Genomic DNA, 22,500 nt, shown 5'->3' with positions numbered 1-22,500 from the left:
AAATAATTTTCAACCCGGGGGACGGCGTGGCGCAGTGGAAGAGTGGCCGTGCGCAACCCGAGGGTCCCTGGTTCAATCCCCACCTAGTACCAACCTCGTCATGTCCGTTGTGTCCTGAGCAAGACACTTCACCCTTGCTCCTGATGGGTGCTGGTTAGCGCCTTGCATGGCAGCTCCCTCCATCAGTGTGTGAATGTGTGTGTGAATGGGTAAATGTGGAAGTAGTGTCAAAGCGCTTTGAGTACCTTGAAGGTAGAAAAGCGCTATACAAGTACAACCCATTTATCATTTATCATTTAACCCATATTCAGTTGAATGCACTACAAAGACAAGATATTTGATGTTCAAACTCAAACTTTATTTTCTTTTTGCAAATAATCATTAACTTAGAATTTCATGGCTGTAACATGTGCAAAAGTAGTTTTTTAACAACACTCAATAAACGATAATTGTTGAAGCTTTGAAAGTGGAATTATTTCCCATTCTTGTTTTATGTAGAGCTTCAGTCGTTCAACAGTCCGGGGGTCTCCGCTGTCGTATTTTACGCTTCATAATGCGCCACACATTTTCGACGGGAGACAGGTCTGGACTGCAGGCGGGCCAGGAAAGTACCCGCACTCTTTTTTTTTACGAAGCCACGCTGTTGTAACACGTGCTGAATGTGGCTTGGTATTGTCTTGCTGAAATAAGCAGGGGCGTCCATAAAAAAGACGGCGCTTAGATGGCAGCATATGTTGTTCCAAAACCTGTATGTACCTTTCAGCATTAATAGTGCCTTCACAGATGTGTAAATTACCCATGTCTTGGGCACTAATACACCCCCATACCATCACAGATGCTGGCTTTTGAACTTTGCGTTGATAACAGTCTGGATGGTTCGCTTCCCCTTTGGTCCGGATGACACGATGTCGAATATTTCCAAAAACAATTTGAAATGTGGACTCGTCAGACCACAGAACACTTTTCCACTTTGCATGAGTCCATCTTAGATGAGCTCAGGACCAGAGAAGCTGGCGGCGTTTCTGGTCCTGGTTTCGATGTTGTTGATAAATGGCTTTCGCTTTGCATAGTAGAGCTTTAACTTGCACTTACAGATGTAGCGACCAACTGTATTTAGTTTAAGTGGTTTTCTGAAGTGTTCCTGAGCCCATGTGGTGATATCCTTTAGAGATTGACGTTGGTTTTTGATATAGTGCCGTCTGAGGGATCGGAGGTCACGGTCATTCAATGTTGGTTTCCAGCCATGCCGCTTACGTGAAGTGATTTCTCCAGATTCTCGGAACCCTTTGATGATATTATGGACTGTAGATGTTGAAATCCCTAAATTTCTTGCAATTGCACTTTGAGAAACGTTGTTCTTAAACTGTTTGACTATTTGCTCACGCAGTTGTGGACAAAGGGGTGTACCTTGCCCCATCCTTTTGGAAATATTCGACATCGCGTCATCCGGACCAAAGGGGAAGCGAACCATCCAGACTGTTATCGACGCAAAGTTCAAAAGCCAGCATGTGTGATGGTATGGGGGTGCATTAGTTCCCAAGACATGGGTAACTTACACATCTGTGAAGGCACCATTAATGCTGAAAGGTACATACAGGTTTTGGAACAACATATGCTGCCATCTAAGCGCCGTCTTTTTCATGGACGCCCCTGCTTATTTCAGCAAGACAATGCCAAGCCACATTCAGCACGTGTTACAACAGCGTGGCTTCGTAAAAAAAGAGTGCAGGTACTTTCCTGGTCCACCTGCAGTCCAGACCTGTCTCCCATCAAAAATGTGTGGCGCATTATGAAGCCTAAAATACGACAGCGGAGACCCCCGGACTGTTGAACGACTGAAGCTCTACATAAAACAAGAATAGGAAAGAATTCCACTTTCAAAGCTTCAACAATTAGTTTCCTCAGTTCCCAATCATTTATTGAGTGTTGTTAAAAGAAAAGGTGATGTAACACAGTGGTGAACATGCCCTTTCCCAACTACTTTGGCACGTGTTGCAGCCATGAAATTCTAAGTTAATTATTATTTGCAAAAAAAAAATAAAGTTAATGAGTTTGAACATCAAATATCTTGTCTTTGTAGTGCATTCAATTGAATATGGGTTTAAAATGATTTGCAAATCATTGTATTCCGTTTATATTTACATCTAACACAATTTCCCAACTCATATGGAAACGGGGTTTGTACTTAGATTTCAGTTTTTGCAGTGAAGAGTGGCCACAATGACTCTTAACACGCTCATGATACAGCAAATCAAATGATGCGGACACGTTTGTTACTGGATACTTTCTGGCACTGCTTTGAATGTGTAAGTAATATGCAAATATAATTATTTAATACAAATGTGCTCTTTTATACTGCAATATTCTTCACTAACGAACATTTACCAGAATGGATGGCTAACGTTCAGATTCAGATTCCCGGTACTTGGGATTGGGATCTGACTCAAAGGTGCCAATTTTCAATACTCTTTTGTACGTTAGTAAATATTAAATGTCGTTGATTGTAAAATTCATTTTTTTATTGCAACATTGTGATTATGGAAACTGCTGTCCAGTACATCTTGTTCCATGACCAAGTGTGACATTAAGTTGCAAGTCCAAGACGTTAGATGGCAGTAGTGTATTATTTATGGTGTGTTTTTTTATTTTTATGTTGCGCCCTAAATAGTGTAAATACTGTGAGTATTGTACTTATTACACTGCAAAAACTGAAATCTAAGTAAGATTAAATACCTCAAATAAGGGTGATATTTGCTTATTTTCTGTCGGATAAGATCATTTTTCTCACTAAGCAGATTTTATGAGTGTTTTACTTGTTTTAATTGTTTTGGTCCTAAATGATCTCTCGCAGTTAAGAAGTATATTCTTAACTGCTTCCTTTCCATTAAGAAAAATAAACTAGTTTTTAGTATACGTTTGCTGGTTTCAAGAAATGTAATGCCAAGTGCATATAATTATGTCAAGATGATGGCACTAGCATTTACTTCATTTAAGAATAATTTTCAACATATTGAGAAAAAAAGGACTCTTTTTTTTTTTTTCTATCAAGAAAAGTGCACTTGTTATTAGTAGGGATGTCCGATATTATCGGCCGATAAATGCTTTAAAATGTAATATCGGAAATTATCGGTATCGGTTTCAAAATGATCAGTATCGGTTTCAGAAAGTAAAATGTATGTCTTTTTAAAACGCCGCTGTGTACACGGACGTAGGGAGAAGTACAGAGCGCCAATAAACCTTGAAGGCACTGCCTTTGCGTGCCGACCCAATCACATAATACCTACGGCTTTTCACACACACAAGTGAATGCAAGGCATGCTTGGTCAACAGCCATACAGGTCACACTGAGGGTGGCCGTATAAACAACTTTAACACTGTTACAAATATGCGCCACACTGTGAACCCACACCAAACAAGAATGACAAACACATTTCGGGAGAACATCCGCACCGTAACACAACATAAACGCAACAGAACAAATACCCAGAACCCCTTGCAGCACTAACTCTTCCGGGACGCTACAATATACACCCCCCGCCCCCCCCTACCTCAACCTCCTCATGCTCTCTCAGGGAGAGCATGTCCCAAATTCCAAGCTGCTGTTTAGAGGCATATTAAAAAAAATAATGCACTTTGTGACTTCAATAATAAATATGGCAGTGCCATGTTGGCATTTTTTCCCCATAACTTGAGTTGATTTATTTTGGAAAACCTTGTTACATTGTTTAACGCATCCAGCGGGGCATCACAACAAAATTAGGCATAATAATGTGTTAATTTCACGACTGTATATATCGGTATCGGTAATTATGAGTTGGACAATATCGGAATATCGGCAAAAAAGCCATTATCGGACATCTCTAGTTATTAGTGAGAATATACTTATTTTAAGGTAATTCTGGGTTCATTGAGGTTAGCTAATTTGACTTGTTTTGGAAAGTCTTGACAAGCCAAATTTTCTTGTTCTATTGGCAGATAATTTTGCTTAATTCAAGTAAAATACCCATAATTTTTGTTTATTTTTTTCTTGTTTTTGAACACTGACTTTTTGCAGTGCACGCACCGGCTGTTTGATTGTAACGTGCGTCTTAGCTGTAGTTCTCATGACCACATTTGGAGGTGTTGAAATCGCCATGTTAAAATCGCTAATGCTAATCAGTAGCGTGTCACTGGCAAAGCCAATGTATGTTAGCATCGAGCTAGCGCAATTTTGGGAAAAGTGGAGCCATACTTTTCTTACATTGGAGGGATTTTTTTGAGTCAGTTTCTTTGTTTTGTATTAAAAGCTGCAACATTACCTAGAGATGGTCCGCTCTCAGTGCTGCTGGAGTGATCGCCAAGTGCGAAGAGTCGGCAACGGAGCGTGACATCAGGTACCGTAACACGCCACTGCTGGATTTGACATGAATCGGTGCTCGGTAGAACCGGTGGGATTCGATCGGTGCCGAAAAAGTAGCAGGTTTAGTAGCCATCCCTACGTATGTTTAGCTTGTGTGCTATTGTGTGCTTCGCTGTTGTGTAGCTGCTAGCGCCTAGTAGCCTTTTGTAAAATACGACCAACCATTATGTAAAAACCCCATATAACCCTAAACTAGTTTTTTTTGCTGATATCATCAAATATGTTCAGTACATCTACTTATTTCATGAGTTGAAACTGAGCGGCATGTAAATGATATCAATAAAATAAAAAAAAAGTGTTTGATAAAACGTTTAATAATTTTCCTTCTTCTTGGTGGAAGGAAAGGGGAAGTATGGCATGAACAAAGACACTCACTCTGAGCTAACCGAGCAACGCAGGAAGTGATCACTGATCAGTGGGAGTGACATGCCGACAGCCAATCAGGTGACAGTATCAACTATCAAGTTTGCAAAATGATGAAATTGTGTATCAAAGAGGACTTTTTTTTTGGATTTGTTAAAAAAAAAAAACGCAAGGCGAGAGCGCCAACACCACGCCACCTCAGCTCACCCTTTAGAGCACAGCTGTAACTTCCTGCCACTAAACCTGCAGATAGTAGTTCTCAGGTTTCACTATGTTTACATGTTTTCATTTATTCATCCTCTGCTTAAAAGACCTAACCTTGATTCTGACCTTCCGCTGGTATCGCACCTCCCCTTTATCTCTAAAATACTCCCAAAAGATTGTTGCACAGCAGCTAAATGAATACTTAACGTCTGACAATCGTCAGTCGGGTTTTATTTTCACACTTTGCACTATTTTCTTACACTTTATGAAGCATTTCTTACATATTCCTTATTTTTAAGATCTTCTTGTTAAGTGTTCAATGTGATTTGACTATTTTGTTGCCATTTCCTGTCTGCCTTGATTATAATCACAGGACGTTACATTTCAAATAAAATATATTTTTCTCCTGCTCCTTATTTTCCATAAGTCAGAAAAAAATGTCAAAAATTATCAATATCGTCCGATATATTCATAATATTTAAGCAATTACTGCAAAACCAAAATTCCTTTCCATAGTTAAATAAGAATAACATGGCAAATTAATGTTACACAGACGTTATTTCCTGCCACTAAACCTGCAGAAAATAGTTCCTCTCAGGTTCCTCTATGTTTACATTGTCACACTTTACACTATTTTCTTACATTTTATGAAGCATTTCATACATATTCATTATTTTTAAGATCTTCTTGTTAAGTGTTCAATGTGATTTGACTATTTTGTTGACATTTCCTGTCTGCCTTGATTATAATCACAGGAAGTTACATTTCAAATAAAATATATTTTTCTCCTGCTCCTTATTTTCCATAAGTCATAAAAAATGTCAAAAATTATCAATACCGTCCGATATATTAAGAATATTTAAGCAATTACTGCAAAACAAAAATTCCTTTCCATAGTTAAATAAGAATAACATGGCAAATTCATGTTACACAGACATTATTTCCTGCCACTAAACCTGCAGAAAATAGTTCCTCTCAGGTTCCTCTATGTTTACATTGTCACACTTTACACTATTTTCTTACATTTTATGAAGCATTTCGTACATATTCATTATTTTTAAGATCTTATTGTTAAGTGTTCAATGTGATTTGACTATTTTGTTGACATTTCCTGTCTGCCTTGATTACAATCACAGGAAGTTACTTTTCAAATAAAATATATTTTTCTCCTGCTCCTTATTTTCCAAAAGTCATAAAAAAAGTCTGTCAATAATTATGAATATGGACCGATATATTAAGAATATTTAAGCAATTACTGCAAAACAAAAATTAATTTCCATAGTTAAATAAGAATAACATGGCAAATTCATGTTACACAGCCGTTATTTCCTGCCACTAAACCTGCAGGAAATAGTTCCTCTCGGGTTTCTGTGTGTTTACATTTTCACACTTTGCACTATTTTCTTACACTTTATGAAGCATTTCGTACATATTCCTTATTTTTAAGATCTTATTAAGTGCTCAATGTACATTTTACTATTGTGTTTACATTTCCTGTCTGCCTTGATAATAATCACAGGAAGTTACAGTGTCACACTTTATTTTCTTACACTTTATGAATCATTTCTTACATATCCATTATTTTTAAGATCTTATTGTGAAGTGTTCAATGTGATTTGAGTATGTTGTTGACATTTCCTGTCTGCCTTGATTATAATCACAGGAAGTTACATTGTCACACTTTGCACAATTTTCTTACACTTTATGAAGCATTTCATACATATTCATTATTTTTAAGATCTTATTGTTAAGTGTTCAATGTGATTTGACTATTTTGTTGACATTTCCTGTCTGCCTTGATTATAATCACAGGAAGTTACTTTTCAAATAAAATATATTTTTCTCCTGCTCCTTATTTTCCATAAGTCATAAAAAATGTCAATATTTATCAATATCGACCGATATATTAATAATATTCAAACAATTACTGGCAAAACAAAAATTCCTTTCCATAGTTAAATAAGAATAACATGGCAAATTCATGTTACACAGCAGTTATTTCCTGCCACTAAACCTGCAGAAAATAGTTCCTCTCAGGTTCCTCTATGTTTACATTTTCACACTTTGCACTATTTTCTTACACTTTATGAATCATTTCTTACATATTCCTTATTTTTAAGATCTTATTGTTAAGTGTTCAATGTGATTTGACTATTTTGTTGACATTTCCAGTCTGCCTTGATAATAATCACAGGAAGTTACATTGTCATACTTTGCACTATTTTCTTACACTTTATGAAGCATTTCTTACATACTCATTATTTTTAGGATCTTATTGTGAAGTGTTCAATGTGATTTGAGTATGTTGTTGACATTTCCTGTCTGCCTTGATTCTAATCACAGGAAGTTACATTTTCACACTTTACACAATTTTCCTTACACTTTATGAATCATTTCTTACATATTCATTATTTTTAAGATCTTATTGTGAAGTGTTCAACGTGATTTGAGTATGTTGTTGACATTTCCTGTCTGCCTTGATTATTTCCTGAGGGAACTCTCCTGAAGGAATCAATAAAGTACTCTATCTATTACAATCACAGGAAGTTACTTTTCAAATAAAATATATTTTTCTCGGGCTCCTTATTTTCCATAAGTCATAAAAAATGTCAATAATTATCAATATCGACTGATGTATTAAGAATATTTAAACAATTACTGCAAAACCAAAATTATTTTCCATAGTTAAATAAGAATAACATGGCAAATTCATGTTACACAGCCATTATTTCCTGCCACTAAACCTGCAGAAAATAGTTCCTCTCAGATTTCTCTGTGTTTATTTACATTTTCAAACTTTACACTATTTTCTTACACTTCATGAAGCATTTCTTACATATTCATTATTTTTAAGATCTTCTTGTTAAGTGTTCAATGCAATTTAACTATTTTGTTGACATTTCCTGTCTGCCTTGATTATAATCACAGGAAGTTACATTTCAAATAAAATATATTTTTCTCCTGCTCCTTATTTTCCATAAATCATAAAAAATGTCAATAATTATCAATATCGACCGATATATTAATAATATTTAAGCAATTACTGCAAAACAAAAATTAATTTCCATAGTTAAATAAGAATAACATGGCAAATTCATGTTACACAGCCGTCATTTCCTGCCACTAAACCTGCAGAAAATAGTTCCTCTCAGTTTTCTCTATGTTTACATTTTCACACTTTGCACTATTTTCTTACACTTTATGAAGCATTTCTTACATATTCATTATTTGTAAGATCTTATTGTTAAGTGTTCAATGTGATTTGAGTATGTTGTTGACACTTCCTGTCTGCCTTGATTATAATCACAGGAAGTTACATTTCAAATAAATTATATTTTTCTCCTGCTCCTTATTTTTCACAGCTCATAAAAATTTTAAAAATGTATCAATATCGACCGATATATTAATAATATTTAAACAATTACTGCAAAACAAAAATTAATTTCCATAGTTAAATAAGAATAACATGGCAAATTCATGTTACACAGCCGTTATTTCCTGCCACTAAACCTGCAGAAAATTGTTATTCTTAGGTTTCACTGTTTACATTTTCACACTTTGCACTATTTTCTTACACTTCATGAAGCATTTTTACATATTCCTTATTTTTAAGATCTTATTAAGTGTTCAATGTGATTTGTCTATTTTGTTGACACTTCCAGTCTGCCTTGATAATAATCACAGGAAGTTACATTGTCACACTTTGCACTATTTTCTTACACTTTATGAAGCATTTCTTACATATTCATTATTTTTAAGATCTTATTGTGAAGTGTTCAATGTGATTTGAGTATGTTGTTGACATTTCCTGTCTGCCTTGATTACAATCACAGGAAGTTAATTTTCAAATAAAATTATATTTTTCTCCTGCTCCTTATTTTCCAAAAGTCATAAAAAATGTCTGTCAATAATTATGAATATCGACCGATATATTACTAATATTTAAGTAATTACTGCAAAACAAAAATTATTTTCCATAGTTAAAAAACAATAACATGGCAAATTCATGTTACACAGCCGTTATTTCCTGCCACTAAACCTGCAGAAAATAGTTCCTGTCAGGTTTCTCTGTGTTTATTTACATTTTCAAACTTTACACTATTTTCTTAAACTTCATGAAGCATTTCTTACATATTCATTATTTTTAAGATCTTCTTGTTAAGTGTTCAATGTGATTTGACTATTTTGTTGACATTTCCTGTCTGCCTTGATTATAATCACAGGAAGTTACATTTCAAATACAATATTTTTTGTTCCTGCTCCTTATTTTCCATAAGTCATAAAAGATGTCAAAAATTATCAATATCGACTGATATATTAATAATATTTAAGCAATTACTGCAAAACCAAAATTCCTTTCCATAGTTAAATAAGAATAACATGGCAAATTAATGTTACACAGCAGTTATTTCCTGCCACTAAACCTGCAGAAAATAGTTCCTCTCAGGTTTCTCTGTTTACATTTTCACACTTTGCACTATTTTCTTACACTTTATGAAGCATTTCGTACATATTCCTTATTTTTAAGATCTTATTGTTAAGTGCTCAATGTACATTTTACTATTGTGTTTACATTTCCAGTCTGCCTTGATAATAATCACAGGAAGTTACATTGTCACACTTTATTTTCTTACACTTTATGAATCATTTCTTACTTATTCATTATTTTTAAGATCTTATTGTGAAGTGTTCAATGTGATTTGAGTATGTTGTTGACATTTCCTGTCTGCCTTGATTATTTCCTGAGGGAACTCTCCTGAAGGAATCAATAAAGTACTCTCTATCCATCTATTACAATCACAGGACGTTACTTTTCAAATAAAATATATTTTTCTCCTGCTCCTTATTTTCCATAAGTCATAAAATATGTCAATAAATATCAATATCGACCGATATATTAATATTTAAACAATTACTGCAAAACCAAAATTCCTTTCCATAGTTAAATAAGAATAAGAATTCATGTTACACATTTCCTGCCACTAAACCTGCAGAAAATAGTTCCTCAGGTTTCTCCATGTTTACATTTTCACACTTTGCACTATTTTCTTACACATTATGAAGCATTTCTTACATATTCCTTATTTTGAAGATCTTATTAAGTGTTCAATGTGATTTGACTATGTTGTTGACATTTCCAGTCTGCCTTGATAATAATCACAGAAAGTTACATTTCAAATAAATTATATTTTCCTGCTCCTTATTTTTCAAAGCTCATAAAAAAATTCAATATTTATCAATATCGACCGATATATTAAGAATATTCAAACAATTACTGCAAAACAAAAATTATTTTCCATAGTTAAATAAGAATAACATGGCAAATTCATGTTACACAGTCATTATTTCCTGCCACTAAACCTGCAGAAAATAGTTCCTCTCAGGTTTACATTTTCACACTTTGCACTATTTTCTTACACTTTATGAAGCATTTCTTACATAGCCATTATTTTTAGGATCTTATTGTGAAGTGTCCAAGGTGATTTGAGTATGTTGTTGACATTTCCTGTCTGCCTTGATTCTAATCACAGGAAGTTACATTGTCACACTTTACACAATTTTCTTACACTTTATGAATCATTTCTTACATAATCATTATTTTTAAGATCTTATTGTGAAGTGTTCAATGTGATTTGAGTATGTTGTTGACATTTCCTTTCTGCCTTGATTATTTCCTGAGGGAACTCTCCTGAAGGAATCAATAAAGTACTCTCTATCTATCTATTACAATCACAGGAAGTTACTTTTCAAATAAAATATATTTTTCTCCTGCTCCTTATTTTCCATAAGTCATAAAAAATGTCAATAAATTATCAATATCGACCGATATTTTAAGAATATTTAAACAATTACTGCAAAACCAAAATTATTTTCCATAGTTAAATAAGAATACCATGGCAAATTCATGTTACACAGCCGTTATTTTTCCTGCCACGAAACCTGCAGAAAATAGTTCCTCTCAGGTTTCTCTATGTTTACATTTTCACACTTTACACTATTTTCTTACTTTATGAAGCATTTCTTACATATTCATTATTTTTAAGATCAATCAATCAATCAATCAATCTTTATTTATATAGCCCTAAATCATCTTATTGTTAAGTGTTCAATGTGATTTGAGTATGTTGTTGACATTTCCTGTCTGCCTTGATTATAATCACAGGAAGTTAATTTTCAAATAAAAATATATTTTTCTCCTGCTCCTTATTTTCCAAGTCATAAAAAATTTCAATATTTATCAATATCGACCGATATATTAATAATATTCAAACAATTACTGCAAAACAAAAATTCCTTTCCATAGTTAAATAAGAATAACATGGCAAATTCATGTTACACAGCCATTATTTCCTGCCACTAAACCTGCAGAAAATAGTTCCTCTCAGGTTTCTCTGTGTTTACATTGTTACACTTTACACTATTTTCTTACACTTTATGAAGCATTTCTTACATATTCATTATTTTTAGGATCTTATTGTGAAGTGTTCAATGTGATTTGAGTATGTTGTTGACATTTCCTGTCTGCCTTGATTCTAATCACAGGAAGTTACATTTTCACACTTTACACAATTTTCTTTCACTTTATGAATCATTTCTTACATATTCATTATTTTTAAGATCTTATTGTGAAGTGTTCAATGTGATTTGAGTATGTTGTTGACATTTCCTGTCTGCCTTGATTATTTCCTGAGGGAACTCTCCTGAAGGAATCAATAAAGTACTCTCTATCTATCTATTACAATCACAGGAAGTTACTTTTCAAATAAAATATATTTTTCTCCTGCTCCTTATTTTCCATAAGTCATAAAAAATGTCAATAAATTATCAATATCGACCGATATTTTAAGAATATTTAAACAATTACTGCAAAACCAAAATTATTTTCCATAGTTAAATAAGAATACCATGGCAAATTCATGTTACACAGCCGTTATTTTTCCTGCCACGAAACCTGCAGAAAATAGTTCCTCTCAGGTTTCTCTATGTTTACATTTTCACACTTTAAACTATTTTCTTACTTTATGAAGCATTTCTTACATATTCATTATTTTTAAGATCTTATTGTTAAGTGTTCAATGCAATTTAACTATTTTGTTGACATTTCCTGTCTGCCTTGATTATAATCACAGGAAGTTAATTTTCAAATAAAAATATATTTTTCTCCTGCTCCTTATTTTTCAAAAGTCATAAAAAAATTCAATATTTATCAATATCGACCGATATATTAATAATATTCAAACAATTACTGCAAAACAAAAATTCCTTTCCATAGTTAAATAAGAATAACATGGCAAATTCATGTTACACAGCCATTATTTCCTGCCACTAAACCTGCAGAAAATAGTTCCTCTCAGGTTTCTGTGTTTACATTGTTACACTTTACACTATTTTCTTACACTTTATGAAGCATTTCTTACATATTCATTATTTTTAGGATCTTACTGTGAAGTGTTCAATGTGATTTGAGTATGTTGTTGACATTTCCTGTCTGCCTTGATTCTAATCACAGGAAGTTACATTGTCACACTTTACACAATTTTCTTACACTTTATGAATCATTTCTTACATAACCATTATTTTTAAGATCTTATTGTGAAGTGTTCAATGTGATTTGAGTATGTTGTTGACATTTCCTTTCTGCCTTGATTATTTCCTGAGGGAACTCTCCTGAAGGAATCAATAAAGTACTCTCTATCTATCTATTACAATCACAGGAAGTTACTTTTCAAATAAAATATATTTTTCTCCTGCTCCTTATTTTCCATAAGTCATAAAAAATGTCAATAAATATCAATATCGACCGATATTTTAAGAATATTTAAACAATTACTGCAAAACCAAAATTATTTTCCATAGTTAAATAAGAATAACATGGCAAATTCATGTTACACAGCCGTTATTTCCTGCCACTAAACCTGCAGAAAATAGTTCCTCTCAGGTTTCTCTGTGTTTATTTACATTTTCACACTTTACACTGTTTTCTTACACTTCATGAAGCATTTCTTACATATTCATTATTTTTAAGATCTTCTTGTTAAGTGTGCAATGTGATTTGACTATTTTGTTGCCATTTCCTGTCTGCCTTGATTATAATCACAGGAAGTTAATTTTCAAATAAAATATATTTTTCTCCTGCTCCTTATTTTCCATCAGTCATAAAAAATGTCAATAATTATCAATATCGACCGATATATTAAGAATTTTTAAACAATTACTGCAAAACCAAAATTCCTTTCCATAGTTAAATAAGAATAACATGGCAAATTCATGTTACACAGCCGTTATTTCCTGCCACTAAACCTGCAGAAAATAGTTCCTCTCAGGTTTCTGTATGTTTACATTTTCACACTTTGCACTATTTTCTTACACTTTATGAAGCATTTCTTACATAGCCATTATTTTTAGGATCTTATTGTGAAGTGTCCAAGGTGATTTGAGTATGTTGTTGACATTTCCTGTCTGCCTTGATTACAATAACAGGAAGTTACTTTCCAAATAAAATATATTTTTCTCCTGCTCCTTATTTTCCAAGTCATAAAAAATTTCAATATTTATCAATATCGACCGATATATTAATAATATTCAAACAATTACTGCAAAACAAAAATTCATTTCCATAGTTAAATAAGAATAACATGGCAAATTCATGTTACACAGCCGTTATACTCAGAAAATATATCAATAATTATGTATATAAAACACTGATAGAGTTTTCAGCCTCCTTGCAAGGTGTTAATAATTAAGGTTGCGTTCACTGACCAACTTGGGCTTCAGCTGGTCCTCGCTGTCCCCGTGACCCAGCCGTCCATATCGGCCCTTCCCCCAGGTGAAGAGCTCGCCGCTGGCCGTGATGCAAGCGCTGTGTGCTCCCCCCGCGGCGATGTCCACCACCTCCAGTCCCCGCAGGGACTCGATCACCCGAGGACGATCGCAGGGGCTGAAGGACGAGAGGAGACTAGGTGGGACGAGACCTCCTGGAGTTGCATCCAGCACTTTGCTGACCTTCTGTTGCCGTGGCCCAGTTTTCCGTCCTCCGCCTCGCCCCACGAGTACACTTCTCCCTCGGAGGACAGCGCCAAGCAGTGCTTCCCTCCCGAGTTCACCGCCACTTTCCTGATGAAGACGTGCTGGATGGACTCCAGCAGGGTGGGGGCGGACACCGACTCTGTGCCCCCGATACCCAGCCTGCCTCCTGCGCCGTAGCCCGTGGCGTACAGCTAGGATCAAACACATTGTCATCTTTTCAATCATCTTCTAACCGATTTTGTCATGTCTAATATTGCTTTACCTTCCTCTGAATGGAAATATTGACAACTTGATCCTATTTTTGCATTTTACCATGCAAGCTTTTTTTTTTTAGTTTGTTTAACAGGTATACATCTCAGTGTCATATATTTTGGTGTTTCAGTTATGTAGGTCTGACTTAGACCTAGATTTCATATATTGACATCCTTCAGCAAAAATCAACAGGAAGTTGGCAATTCCCCCTTCAAAACAAAGGTTTTGTAAAAACAGTCACTTTTGCCTCTTTCAGCTGTAATTTGACTCCCTTAACATGCTTCAAACCTCACCATATTTGACACACACATCAGGACTGGCAACAATTGTGATCTAATAAAAAAAAACCCAACCCCAAAACTCAAAATTGCACTCTAGCGCCCCCTAGGAAGAAAACACAGACACAGCTGCTCCTAGGAAGAAAACTCAGACAAAACTGCCTGTAACGTCCAGTAGAAACTTCTTAAAGACATGAAACAAAAACCTCTATGTAGGTCTGACTTAGACCTAGATTTCATACATTGACATCCTTCAGCCAAAATCAACAGGAAGTTGGCAATTCCCCCTTCAAAACAAAGGTTTTGCAAAAACAGTCACTTTTGCCTCTTTCAGCTGTAATTTGACTCCCTTAACATGCTTCAAACCTCACCATATTTGACACACACATCAGGACTGGCAACAATTGTGATCTAATAAAAAAAAAAAACCAACCCCAAAACTCAAAATTGCACTCTAGCGCCCCCTAGGAAGAAAACACAGACACAACTGCTCCTCGGAAGAAAACTCAGACAAAACTGCCTTTAACGTCCAGTAGAAACGTCTTAGAGACATGAAACAAAAACCTCTATGTAGGTCTGACTTAGACCTAGATTTCATACATTGACATCCTTCAGCAAAAATCAACAGGAAGTTGGCAAATCCCCCTTCAAAACAAAGGTTTTGTAAAAACAGTCACTTTTGCCTCTTTGAGCTGTAATTTGACCCCTTTAACATGCTTCAAAACTCACCAAACTGGACACACACATCAGGACTGGCAAAAATTGTGATCTAATAAAAAAAAACCGACCCCAAAACTCAAAATTGCGCTCTAGCACCCCCTAGGAAAAAACACAGACACAACTGCTTGTAACTTCCGGTAGGAATGTCGTAGAGACATGAAACAAAAACCTCTATGTAGGTCTGACTTAGACCTAGATTTCATACATTGACATCCTTCAGCAAAAATCAACAGGACGTTGGCAATTCCCCCTTCAAAACAAAAGTTTTGTAAAAACCGTCACTTTTGCCTCTTTGAGCTGTAATTTGACCCCCTTAACATGCTTCAAAACTCACCAAACTGGACACACACATCAGAACTGGCAAAAATTGTGATCTAATAAAAAAAAAAAAACCCAACCCCAAAACTCAAAATTGCGCTCTAGCGCCCCCTAGGAAGAAAACACAGACACAACTGCTCCTCGGAAGAAAACTCAGACAAAACTGCCTTTAACGTCCAGTAGAAACGTCTTAGAGACATGAAACAAAAATCTCTATGTAGGTCTGACTTAGACCTAGATTTCATACATTGACATCCTTCAGCAAAAATCAACAGGATGTTGGCAATTCCCCCTTCAAAACAAAAGTTTTGTAAAAACAGTCACTTTTGTCTCTTTGAGCTGTAATTTGACCCCCTTAAAATGCTTCAAAACTCACCAAACTGGACACACACATCAGGACTTGCAAAAATTGTGATCTAATAAAAAAAAAAACCCAACCCCAAAACTCAAAATTGCGCTCTAGCGCCCCCTAGGAAGAAAACACAGACACAACTGCTCCTAGGAAGAAAACTCAGAAAAAACTGCCTTTAACGTCCAGTAGAAACGTCTTAGAGACATGAAACAAAAACCTTTATGTAGGTCTGACTTAGACCTAGATTTCATACATTGACATCCTTCAGCAAAAATCAACAGGAAGTTGGCAATTCCCCCTTCAAAACAAAGGTTTTGTAAAAACAGTCACTTTTGCCTCTTTGAGCTGTAATTTGACCCCCTTAACATGCTTCAAAACTCACCAAACTGGACACACACATCAGGACTGGCTAAAATTGTGATCTAATAAAAAAACCCGACCCCAGAACTCAAAATTGCGCTCTAGCGCCCCCTAGGAAGACAACACAGACACAACTGCTCCTAGGAAGAAAACTCAGACAAAACTGCCTGTGACGTCCAGTAGAAAAGTCTTAGAGACATGAAACAAAAACCTCTATGTAGGTCTGACTTAGACCTGGATTTCATACATTGACATCCTTCAGCAAACATCAACAGGAAGTTGGCAATTCCCCCTTCAAAACAAAAGTTTTGTAAAAACAGTCACTTTTGCTTCTTTGAGCTGTAATTTGACCCCCTTAACATGCTTCAAAACTCACCAAACTGGACACACACATCAGGACTGGCAAAAATTGTGATCTATTAAAAAAAAAAAAAAACCCAAAACTCAAAATTGCGCTCTAGCGCCCCCTAGGAAGAAAACACAGACAACTGCTCCTAGGAAGAAAACTCAGAAAAAACTGCCTTTAACGTCCAGTAGAAACGTCTTAGTGACATGAAACAAAAACCTCTATGTAGGTCTGACTTAGACCTAGATTTCATACATTGACATCCTTCAGCAAAAATCAACAGGAAGTTGGCAATTCCCCCTTCAAATCAAAAGTTTTGTAAAAACAGTCACTTTTGCCTCTTTCAGCTGTAATTTGACCCCCTTAACATGCTTCAAACCTCACCATATTTGACACACACATCAGAACTGGCGAAAATTGCCATCTAATAAAAACAACAAACCCCAAAACTCAAAATTGCGCTCTAGCGCCCCCTAGGAAAAAACAGACAAAACTGCTTGTAACTTCAGGTAGGAACGTCGTAGAGACATGAAACAAAAACCTCTATGTAGGTCTGACTTAGACCTAGATTTCATACATTGACATCCTTCAGCAAAAATCAACAGGAAGTTGGCAATTCCCCCTTCAAAACAAAAGTTTTGTAAAAACAGTCACTTTTGCCTCTTTGAGCTGTAATTTGACCCCCTTAACATGCTTCAAACCTCACCATATTTGACACACACATCAGGACTGGCAAAAATTGCCATCTAATAAAAAAAACAAAACCCAAAACTCAAAATTGCGCTCTAGCACCCCGTAGGAAAAAACACAGATAAAACTACTCCTAGGAAGAAAACTCAGACAAAACTGCCTGTAACTTCCAGTAGGAATGTCTTAGAGACATGAAACAAAAACCTCTATGTAGGTCCCACTTAGACCTACATTTCATATATTGACAACCCCCAGCAAAAATCAATAGGAAGTTGGCAATTCCCCCTTCAAAACAAAAGTTTTGTAATAGCAGTCACTTTTGCCTCTTTCAGCTGTAATTTGACCCCCTTAACATGCTTCAAACCTCACCATATTTGACACACACATCAGGACTGGCAAAAATTGTGATCTAATAAAAAAAAAAAACTCAACCCCAAAACTCAAAATTGCGCTCTAGCGCCCCCTAGGAAGAAAACACAGACACAACTGCTCCTAGGAAGAAAACTCAGACAAAACTGCCTTTCGCGTCCAGTAGAAATGTCGTAGAGACATGAAACAAAAACCTCTATGTAGGTCTGACTTAGACCTAGATTTCATACTTTGACGTCCTTCAGCAAAAATCAACAGGAAGTTGGCAATTCCCCCTTCAAAACAAAAGTTTTGTAAAAACAGTCACTTTTGCCTCTTTGAGCTGTAATTTTACCCCCTTAACATAGTTCAAAACTCACCATATTTGACACACACACCAGGACTGGCGAAAATTGCCATCTAATAAAAAAAAAAAATCCCCAAACTCAAAATTGCGCTCTAGCGTCCACTAGGAAAAAACACAGACAAAACTGCTTGTAACTTCCGGTAGGAACATTGTAGAGACATGAAACAAAAACCTCTATGTAGCTCTGACTTAGACCTAGATTTCATACATTGACATCCTTCAGCAAAAATCAACAGGAAGTTGGCAATTCCCCCTTCAAAACAAAAGTTTTGTAAAAACAGTCACTTTTGCCTCTTTGAGCTGTAATTTGACCCCCTTAACATGCTTCAAAACTCACCAAACTGGACACACACATCAGGACTGGCAAAAATTGTGATCTATTAAAAAAAAAAAAATAACCAAAACTCAAAATTGCGCTCTAGCGCCCCCTAGGACGAAAACACAGACACAACTGCTCCTAGGAAGAAAACTCAGACAAAACTGCCTTTAACGTCCAGTAGAAACGTCTTAGAGACATGAAACAAAAACCTCTATGTAGGTCTAACTTAGACCTAGATTTCATACATTGACATCCTTCAGCAAAAATCAACAGGAAGTTGGCAATCCCCCCTTCAAATCAAAAGTTTTGTAAAAACAGTCACTTTTGCCTCTTTCAGCTGTAATTTGACCCCCTTAGCATGCTTCAAACCTCACCATATTTGACACACACATCAGGACTGGCAACAATTGCCATCTAATAAAAACAACAAACCCCAAAACTCAAAATTGCGCTCTAGCGCCCCCTAGGAAAAAACAGACAAAACTGCTTGTAACTTCAGGTAGGAACGTCGTAGAGACATGAAACAAAAACCTCTATGTAGGTCTGACTTAGACCTAGATTTCATACTTTGACGTCCTTCAGCAAAAATCAACAAGAAGTTGGCAATTCCCCCTTCAAAACAAAAGTTTTGTAAAAACAAGTCACTTTTGCCTCTTTCAGCTGTAATTTGACCCCCTTAACATGCTTCAAAACTCACCAAACTGGACACACACATCAGGACTGGCAAAAATTGTGATCTAATAAAAAAACCCGACCCCAAAACTCAAAATTGCGCTCTAGCGCCCCCTAGGAAGAAAACACAGACACAACTGCTCCTAGGAAGAAAACTCAGACAAAACTGCCTGTAACGTCCAGTAGAAAAGTCTTAGAGACATGAAACAAAAACCTCTATGTAGGTCTGACTTAGACCTAGATTTCATATATTGACATCCTTCAGCAAAAATCAACAGGAAGTTGGCAATTCCCCCTTCAAAACAAAAGTTTTGTAAAAACAGTCACTTTTGCCTCTTTCAGCTGTAATTTGACCCCCTTAACATGCTTCAAACCTCACCATATTTGACACACACATCAGGACTGGCAAAAATTGCCATCTAATAAAAAAAAAACCCCCAAAACTCAAAATTGCGCTCTAGCACCCCGTAGGAAAAAACACAGATAAAACTACTCCTAGGAAGAAAACTCAAGACAAAACTGCCTGTAACTTCCAGTAGGAATGTCTTAGAGACATGAAACAAAAACCTCTATGTAGGTCCCACTTAGACCTACATTTCATATATTGACAACCCCCAGCAAAAATCAATAGGAAGTTGGCAATTCCCCCTTCAAAACAAAAGTTTTGTAATAACAGTCACTTTTGCCTCTTTCAGCTGTAATTTGACCCCCTTAACATGCTTCAAACCTCACCATATTTGACACACACATCAGGACTGGCAAAAATTGTGATGTAATAAAAAAAAAAAAACTCAACCCCAAAACTCAAAATTGCGCTCTAGCGCCCCCTAGGAAGAAAACTCAGACAAAACTGCCTTTCGCGTCCAGTAGAAACGTCGTAGAGACATGAAACAAAAACCTCTATGTAGGTCTGACTTAGACCTAGATTTCATACTTTGACGTCCTTCAGCAAAAATCAACAGGAAGTTGGCAATTCCCCCTTCAAAACAAAAGTTTTGTAAAAACAGTCACTTTTGCCTCTTTGAGCTGTAATTTGACCCCTTTAACATGCTTCAAAACTCACCAAACTGGACACACACATCAGGACTGGCAAAAATTGTGATCTAATAAAAAAAAACCAACAACCCCAAAACTCAAAATTGCGCTCCAGCGCCCACTAGGAAGAAATCACAGACACAACTGCTCCTAGGAAGAAAACTCAGACAAAACTGCCTGTAACCTCCGGTAGGAATGTCGTAGAGACATGAAACAAAAACCTCTATGTAGGTCTCACTTAGACCTACATTTCATGTATTGACAACCCCCAGCAAAAATCAACAGGAAGTTTGCAATTCCCCCTTCAAAACAAAAGTTTTGTAAAAATCTATCACCTTTTTTCAAACATTATCTCCTCTGAGCGCATTTGTTGTGTCGGCTTCAAACTAGCACAGGAGAGAGATTGAACCCTTCTGATTATAAGTTGACCAAAGAGTTTTAATTACTGCTCCGGTTTGGATTTTATGTGCCGTCAAAGTCGGTCCCGTCCATCGCTGCTTGCAGCTTTAATTTAAATTAGTTTTTATCTAAAAATAGGACTTATTCTATATTTCTGGAAAATATTGGACACAGTGTGTTGTCAAGCTGTGACACTGTTGTTCATTTTTTTTTTTTTTTATTACTGTCTGTAATGATAATGTCAATGAAGGATTTTTAATCACTGCTATGTTGAAATTGTTACTAATATTGATACTGTTGTTGATAAAATTCATTTTTGTTTCACTGCTTTTAGATTGTTCTGTGTCGTGTTTGTGTGTCCTCTCAATTGCTCTGTTTATTGCTATTCTGAATCTTGCTGGGTCGGGTTTGGTTTTGGAATTGGATTGCATTGTTATGGTATTGTTGTGTATTGTTTTGTTGGATTGCATTATTATGGTATTGTTGTGTATTGTTTTGTTGGATTGATCAATAAAAATAAAAAAAATTAAAAAAAATAAAAATAAAAATAAAATAAAATAAATAAATAAAATAAAATAAAAAAATAAAAATAAGTAAAAAGATAAAAAAATAAAAAAATTATGCTGAGCGCATATCATTATGCCAAGATAATGGCACTAGCATTTACTTAACTTAAGAATATTTTTCAACATATTGAGCAAAAAGGTCTCTTTTTTTTTTTTTTTTTCTACCAAGAAAAGTGCACTTGTTATTAGTGAGAATATACTTATTTTAAGGTATTTTTGGGTTCACTGAGGTTAGCTAATTTTACTTGTTTGGGAAAGTCTTGACAAGCCAAATTTTCTTGTTCTATTGGCAGATCATTTTGCTTAGTTCAAATAAAATACCCCTCATTTTTGTATTTTTTTTCTTGTTTTTGAACACTGACTTTTTGCAGTTTAATAATACTCTTCTGTTGTGGAGACCTTGTAGGAGGAGTAAGTGATATGATTGCTCACATTTCCATCAGCGGTCACAGCAAACAGAGTTTGCTCGCCTCCAATGAGCTGCACGGGCCGCAGTGTGGAGAGGGTCTCCGTCGGGGTGGGCACTTTGACCTTCGCCCCTTCGATGCCCCCCAGCTGACCGCGGTGGTTGTGGCCCCAGCCATAGATGGTGCCGCTGCCCCCCGCGGACAGGGTCCAGTCGTCGGGCCGGCGGTTCATCCACTGCACCAGCTGCTCGTCGTGCTCGCGCTTGAACAAGTCGTGACTCTCGTGCAGGACGGTCATGCTCTCGTGGTCGGCCATCAGCTCGCGGATCTTCTTGGTCACCTTGCAGACACGGCAGAGAGTAAGTCCAGTGCAGAGCTGGGGTGTACACATTCTAAACATACTATACTACACTACACGGTACTACAAAAATAAAACAAAAAAGTGTAATAAAAGATCAAACAGGTGAAATGTAAGGAGAAAAAGTTGCAAAGTTGACTAATAACACAAAGCTGCAGTGCAGTTGTTTTTTTCTTTAAAAACTGTCAATGCTCCAAAAATACTATTGAATCCAAATTCTAATGAATTAGTGACCTATTTAAGGCTCCAATAACTTCACATAAAATAATGCACTTTGACATTATTTTTAGGAAAAGTACTGCATAGTTTGTGTTTGTCCTTTGAAAAAAGTTTTCTATGACAAAAAGAGGATAAAACAAAGAATACAACATTTTAAATAATTAAAAACTGATAATCAACAGATAGATCTCAAAGTAAAACATTTAAAAATGGTACATATACAGCTATATATATAAACCTACATATATTAACACATTTTTGTGTGTGTGTAAATATATATATATATATATATATATATATATATATATATATACTGTATATATACACATATATACATACATATATAAATACAAACATATACACACACATACATATACAGAAATACACTCATCCTGTACATATATACACATACACACATTTATATACATACACACATATATACATATGTCTATTATATGAACATATATACATATGTACATATATAAACATATATAAACTTAC

At 35.5% G+C, this 22,500-nt stretch overlaps 1 protein-coding gene across 9 annotated transcripts in view; it reads right to left on the bottom strand.

Annotated features, from left to right (window-relative positions):
- herc2 (HECT and RLD domain containing E3 ubiquitin protein ligase 2) overlaps window positions 1-22,500 on the bottom strand; it is a 362,023-nt gene that overhangs the window by 56,036 nt on the left and 283,487 nt on the right. For all 9 annotated transcript variants that reach the window (XM_072915066.1, XM_072915069.1, XM_072915071.1 and 6 more), the window contains exons 76-78: window positions 21,448-21,762; window positions 13,970-14,184; window positions 13,727-13,904 (exon numbers count right to left, since the gene is read on the bottom strand). In XM_072915066.1, the coding sequence (XP_072771167.1) occupies window positions 13,727-13,904; window positions 13,970-14,184; window positions 21,448-21,762 (708 nt within the window). The remainder of the gene's footprint in view (window positions 1-13,726; window positions 13,905-13,969; window positions 14,185-21,447; window positions 21,763-22,500) is intronic.

This window comes from Nerophis lumbriciformis, linkage group LG18 (genome assembly GCF_033978685.3).
Source record: "Nerophis lumbriciformis linkage group LG18, RoL_Nlum_v2.1, whole genome shotgun sequence".
NCBI classification, from domain to species: Eukaryota; Metazoa; Chordata; class Actinopteri; order Syngnathiformes; family Syngnathidae; genus Nerophis; species Nerophis lumbriciformis.
This window is presented reverse-complemented; position numbering and strand designations above follow the sequence as displayed.